The sequence below is a fragment of the Chelonoidis abingdonii genome, chromosome 13, assembly GCF_003597395.2.
Source record: "Chelonoidis abingdonii isolate Lonesome George chromosome 13, CheloAbing_2.0, whole genome shotgun sequence".
NCBI lineage: Eukaryota > Metazoa > Chordata > Testudines > Testudinidae > Chelonoidis > Chelonoidis abingdonii.
In genome coordinates, this window is record NC_133781.1 from 705,145 (window position 1) to 711,651 (window position 6,507).

The window sequence follows — 6,507 nt, forward strand, 5'->3', positions numbered from 1 at the left end:
ATCTTCCTCTACACTTGGGCTAACAGACTGAAAATCTAACCTCTACTTATTTCTTAATCTCACCATCTTATAGGCTACTCTGTTAAAAAAAAATGTAACTTATTTCTAGCTTGAGTTTCCATCCAATGGATCTTTTTCTGCCAGACTAAAAATTCTTCTTTGGTCAGAAATTTCCTCACCATTTACTTACAGACCGTCATCAAGTCACCTATTAACTTTCTCCTTGTTAAGATCAATAGACTGAGCTTCCCATCTAGTCCATCAGGCTGGGACCAATGAAGCATTGCACCTTATTATTTATGTGGATCTATATACATTTTATTATTCTCATTCTGTATATGCACTAACTTGCATTCCTTGTAACCCAGTTTACTTGAGTAGGGTGGTTGCTAGTTTGAGAGAGAGCAGATTTTTGTCTCTGTATCTGCATACTCTCATCTGCAAAGCTCTGATCACTGGTTATTATCTCAGCTGCTCATGCCTCAACATCACAGCTTCTGTTAGCAGGAACACTTCTGCAGCTAGATCAGAGGGTTTGTTTTGTTTGGGGCTGGGAGCAAAGCACCCTGAACAAAGAAATGGGACTATGGCTCCTGCATCCTCTGAAGCTAAACTGAGCCCAGGTCTGGGATCCTGCAGGGCAGTGCTAGACTCATTTTCATGCAGGTATTTTTCTAAAAGCTCCTATGTTGTAGTTAAGCTCATATGTTGTGTTCTGACCCATTGGACTGAAGCGAAACTTTCTAGTCCTATAGACCAAAATCTCATTCATACTAAAATCTGGGCTGAACATTTTCCTTCAACTATTTTTCAACAGGATATTGGAGGTTTGAGTATTTTTTTTTAATTTTCAAAAATGTGTCTGTGTTCAATGTAAAATTCCAGTTTTTACATGAAAATATTTTAAAGGGGGGACGCAGTGCCTCCTGGGAGTTATAGTTTGATTCTTGTGTCTGCATTTTCCTCTGTAACTGGCATCCTCAGATGCACTACACCTCCCCTAAAGCATCATGGTCTCCCATGCTAGTAAGAGGAATCCGTGCAATATGGTGTCCCCGTTCCTACTGCATTATGGGAGATGTAGTCCATATGAGGATCCCCAGCCCATTGCGGAGAATGAGGACACGAGGCGCAAACTACATATCCCATGAGGCACTGCAACTGCATTTTTTGGCGAAAATCTCTCCTTTCAAGTGTATTGGTGAAAACTAACAAATTTCCGTAGAATAATTTTTTTGACCAGTTCTCCTATGGGCCCATTATGCCAATGCAGCTGTGAAAAGGAAGCAGGCTTTAAATGGATTTGGAATGAGAATCTTACCCATATGCATTATTGCATGTTGCTGATAAAATTATAAGTAGGTTACTCTGGGGTTTGCAGATGCATAACTCCATTGTTTTTTTCCCTTTACAGGGTTAACCGAAAAGTGGTCTTCCATGAAGTTCTGGGGTCATTTTAATGGATGTATTTGTAGCTGTTGTAACAACTACCATATTGCATCAGGCCAGGTGAAAAAAAATATGATATACTAAGAGACATATTTTCAAGGGTATTTATATGCCTAAAGATGCAGACAGGTGTCTAGTTGGATTTATTAATGTACTTAAACAGGTTACTGGTCAGATTTTTAAAGATATTTAGGTGCCTTGTGGGACTTTCAAAAGCATCTGGGCACCTAACATCCATTCAAATCAATTGACATTAGTTCTTGAGGTTCTTTTGTAAAATCCCTCGAGAGGAATAAGTGAATCTTTAGACCTTTAAAAGCTTTTGATAATCTGGCCAAAATAAACATTGAATACAGTTAAAAGGGGTGGAATAACAAGGGAATAGTTGCAGATTTGGGGAAAGATCTTTCTGGTTTGGTTAATCTTTATTCCTTCCTTTCTTTCCTTCCAGAGAATACATGGCAGACGTGGAATGGAAAAATGAAACATCCATCACCAAGTTCATCCTTCTGGGATTTGGGAACCTGAATGAAGCTCAGATTCTACTTTTTGTGCTGTTTCTGGTGATCTACATTTTGACCATGGCTGGGAACCTCCTCATAGTTGCGCTAGTTGTGGCTGATCAGCAGCTTCACACCCCCATGTACTTCTTCCTGGGGAACTTGTCTTTCCTGGAGACCTGCTACACCTCAGTCATTTCCCCCGGGTTGCTGGCTGTGTTCCTGGTAGAGGATAGGACAATCTCCTTCGGGGACTGTATCACACAGTTATTTTTCTTTGGAGCTTTAGCTTCTATAGAGTGCTTCCTTCTTGCAGTCATGGCTTATGACCGTTACTTAGCCATATGCAACCCACTCAGCTATAAGGTTATGATGAACCTCAGGGTCTGCCTTCTTTTGGTATCTACCTCCTGGATATCTGGTTTCTCAACCTCAGCTTTAGTAGTGGGGACGGTGCCCCAGCTAAATTTCTGTGGCCCAAAAGAAATTAATAATTTCTTCTGTGACATGGAGGAGCTGTTCAAATTATCCTGCCCAAAAAGCCCTCTGGTAGAAATGACCATTCTGGTCTCCTGCTCCCTGATAAGCCTGGTCCCTTTCATCTTCATAATTGTGTCTTACGTTCTTATCCTCTCGGCCATCCTGCAAATTGCCTCCTCCGCTGGGAGGCAGAAGGCCTTTTCCACCTGCGCCTCTCACCTGTTGGTGGTGAGTCTGTATTACGGGACCATCATTATCATGTACATGACACCATCAGTGGAGGTGTCCCCAGGCTTCCATAAAGCTCTGTCTCTCATGTACACCGCCGTCACCCCAATGTTCAACCCCATCATCTACAGTCTGAGGAATAAAGAGGTGAAGGGGGCCTTTTGGAAAGTTGTGATGCAGAATTTAGGCATGATTTAGGTTGTGATTTTCAGATTGGCCTCAGGAAGTTTAGCTCCCAACTCCCATTGGCAGATCAGTGCCTAACTTCTTTAGACCACCTGGAATAACCTAGCTCAGATCTCAACAGAACTATGACGATTGCATGCAGTCTTAACTGGATTTATTAATGATCTCTTTGTCTGGGCCTTTCTTCTTCCCCAGCATCACTCAGGATTTCACAACACTTGGCCTGAAAGAATTCCTGTGATGTTAGACGCAGAAAGTTTGAGAAGGGACTTTTATCATGGCCTTTATTGTCTAGCTCTGCTTGAAGTTTCTTTGCATGGCTGCAAGATAAAATGTGGACACAAAACTTTGGTGTCTTAGATGTTTCTAAGATCTTTGATTTCCCTCGTGGTTTTTCCTCCATGATCACAAGAACAGCTCCTCCCTCCAGCTTTACCTGCACAGATACTTGCCCAAAAAACCAGAACATGCAGAAAAAGTGTGCATGATCAAGTATTCAAGGTTGGAGGGAGAGTAGAGCAGCTGTGAAGACATGTTTGAACTAAGTTCCTGTTGTCAATCTGAAACAACATGGCACTGCACAGCTGAGGCTTTAATACTGGAATTTATCCTTGACAAAATATGAAGTCGGTCTGAGATTTTCAAAGAAGCCTATGGTAGATAGGCACCCACATCCAACTGTAATTTGGGTGTTTAGTTCCCTACACTTACTTTGGGAATCCCAGCCTTCCTGGTTGCCAGATGCCAAGGCTGTTATGGCTTTGGGAGTACTGGCCATCACCTGAGCTCAAGAAAACCTGTTCTACCAAGTGTAAAAAAGAGCAAACTTCAGAACATCTGAAACCAGGCAGAGTAGGACAGTGTTTTGTGCAGAAGGATAAACATACACATTTGTGTGTGTACGCACATCAATTAATGAAAACATTCTGGCATAGTCTATATAACCATTGCATTTATGCATCACAGTACAGTATATTGTCCACATCTAGTTCCCAGAGGGAAGCATTTCCATCTGTAAGTTTTCTACGGAAAGTTGTTCCACATTGACCTCAATTATACCGGTGTTTTGAGGGAAGAATAAGTCTATCCACTCTTTCTTAATGCAAAACCTTGTGGGAGTTTGTTATTACCTGTCCAGTTCAAGGATTTGCATAAGAACAATCGAGTCCCAAATTTTTTATACTTGACCCATCACCATTATGTCTCCAAAGTTTTGTTCTTAGCAATGCCCAGTGTGACTCAAGTTGTTTTTTCCCAAATGTGATTGTATTTAGTGAAACAGCCTAATGAGTCTCTGCGAGGAAATGGTTCACATCATGATGAAGCATAGTTTGACTTTCCGAGCAATGATGGTCCATTATAATGCCAGGATCTTTGCCAATAACCATCCTTTATTTCATGGACTAGCTATCCATGACTCATTCTTGGCACATACTGCCATACTCCTTACTTTGCAGTATAACAGCCCATTTATCAACCTTTCCTTTTGCTTCCTACTCAAACATTATGGGCTACATTCTCCAGTAGTGTAAAATAACATTGCTCCACTGAAGATAACGGACCGGATTGCCATCTGGTTTAAATTAATGTAGCTCCATTGGAGTCAATGGGCCACATTTCCCTATGGTGTAAATTGATGTAGCTCCATTGAATCAGTGAAACAGAGCCCCAGCTGCTGGGAATCAGCCATAGCTCCACTGGAGCCAATGTCCCAGATCCCCAGCTGTGGGAAATTGGTGTAGTCCCAGTGAAATTAACAGAGCTACATCATTTTACTGGATCTGAGAATCTAGCCCCCTAGCTGCTCCTTTTTTATCTCTTGTTTTCTGCAGCCACCTAGAGGTCTTTTTTATAGTACAGCTCCTCGTTTGTAACTCCCATAGGTTCTGCTGACATCTGGTCCCCATTATACAATGTAGCTGCTCCTTTCTCAGTACATATCAATCATCAAGTACAGTATACATGGTAAGGTCTAATCAGTGACCTGATTCAGGCATGCTGCAACATTTAGACAGTACAGCCGCACTGTTCTCCTTCCTTCCCAGCCTGAGGCAGCAAGGTCTGCTGGATCAGGCACTACAGGTGTAGATTTGTGCCTTTGCTCTGCCATATATCTGCTCTGGGGCCTGGGGAAAATTATCTCACTTCTCTGTGCCTCAGTTTCTCTTGAGTCAGGATCACTTCATATTCTGTGTGCAAGCCCTAGCGAGCACAATAAGGCTGTGATCACAGCTGTGATATACACTACTACTAATTGTCCCTTTTGACCTATTGCTCTCTCACACTGATTGGAAAGAAGTAGAAGCGTCTATTTCCGGTGTTCTCCATTCTGAAGCTAGTGGGGCTGGATCACAAATAGCACCCCCTCAAGGTAAAACCCTAATTTTTCATCCCATGACTATGGTTACAGTTTAGGGTGCAAGAGATTTGAGTCTCTACTCAAGTTTGTATCTATTTGAATACTCCTTAGTGGAATAAACTTTTCTAGCCATTCCCTACATCCTGTCTGTCACCATCTGAACATCACCGAGGTCCATTGCAAGTTGTGTATTTCTTTGCAAATGTGTTTTTAATGGCACAAAGTAAGATTTATAGGCAAAAACTCCATGAAAACACAGCCCTATGTGTTAACTAATTTTATTTTACTTATGCATGAATTTCTTATCAACATAGCACCCTGTAACATAGATAAACATTGAAATACAACACGTCAGAAGAAGAGGAATTGTATTTTATATGGGGAGTAGATTGGTGAGAGGCAGGGAGATACCGCGTTGTCTCTTTCTCTATTACATCTAAGAAGTGGCTTCAAGGCCCCTATCCCTGTATTTGCGTGGTAGCCAGGGCTGACAAGAGGGAAGGGAAGCGAGTTCAAATTACTGGGGCCTGGCAGGTCTGGAAGGGGGCCCGGAGCCCATCTTCCCCAACTTCTCCCCCACCCCCATCAGCCCTGTTTAGCCAGTCTGCCTTTGCTGGCAAGTGTGGGGGGGTGAAAAAAAATTTCACCAATGTCCGAACCCTCTCTTGGCAGCCCTGATGGTAGCTGGGAGTGGGATGTTGTTTGTTTACTCTGTCACCACATTACAATCAACTGGAGTCCCTCGGCTGTGATGGCTGTTAAGAGCTGCATGGAGAGAGCTGCAGAGAGCAAGCCATTTGCAGTGCACGCACAAGAGGTTTGATCACCGCTACAAAGCTGCATATTCAGGAGCAGCACCTACTGACGCCTCAGTCATTAACTATTGACGTAGCTACAGACATCTCTCATTTATAGAACACTCCTGTAATGCAGCACAATGTTCCCTGCTGAGGTGGGGGTGGTGTGGTCTGCCCGTAACCAGTGGGTCCAACTCTCCATTAAGATGAATGGTGCAGTTCTCTCCACTAAGAACTACTGTCTCGGGCTCTCTGCAGAATCAGGCAGATGTTGCTGCGTCGATTACACTCAAGGCAGATGTTCCCCCGGAGCACAATTGTCTCTGGCTCTGTGCCCACTCAGTCAAGCGTTGTGGTATTGGTAATTCTCAGGGCAACTCCTGTCTCTCAGATTTATTGTCTCAAGCTGTCTGCAGGCTCAGGCAGAGAGGATGAATGTGTCTTTCCCCTTCCTTCCCATAGAGCTGAGGGAGCTGGTGAATGGATAATGTGTATATTTAGGCCTGAA

General features: G+C 43.0%; 1 protein-coding gene across 1 annotated transcript; it reads left to right on the forward strand.

Moving 5' to 3' along the window:
- The first annotated feature begins 1,502 nt into the window (after window positions 1–1,502).
- LOC116837268 (olfactory receptor 5AP2-like) lies at window positions 1,503–3,286 on the forward strand. The gene has a single exon (XM_032801537.2). It carries the CDS (start codon window positions 1,908–1,910, stop codon window positions 2,853–2,855), a length of 948 nt encoding a protein of 315 aa, XP_032657428.1. The 5' UTR covers window positions 1,503–1,907; the 3' UTR covers window positions 2,856–3,286.
- Window positions 3,287–6,507: the final 3,221 nt, after the last annotated feature.

Excerpts from the sequence above, each read along its gene's own strand:
- LOC116837268 (XM_032801537.2), top strand. The coding sequence starts at position 1,908 with ATGGCAGACGTGGAATGGAAAAATGAAACATCCATCACCAAGTTCATC.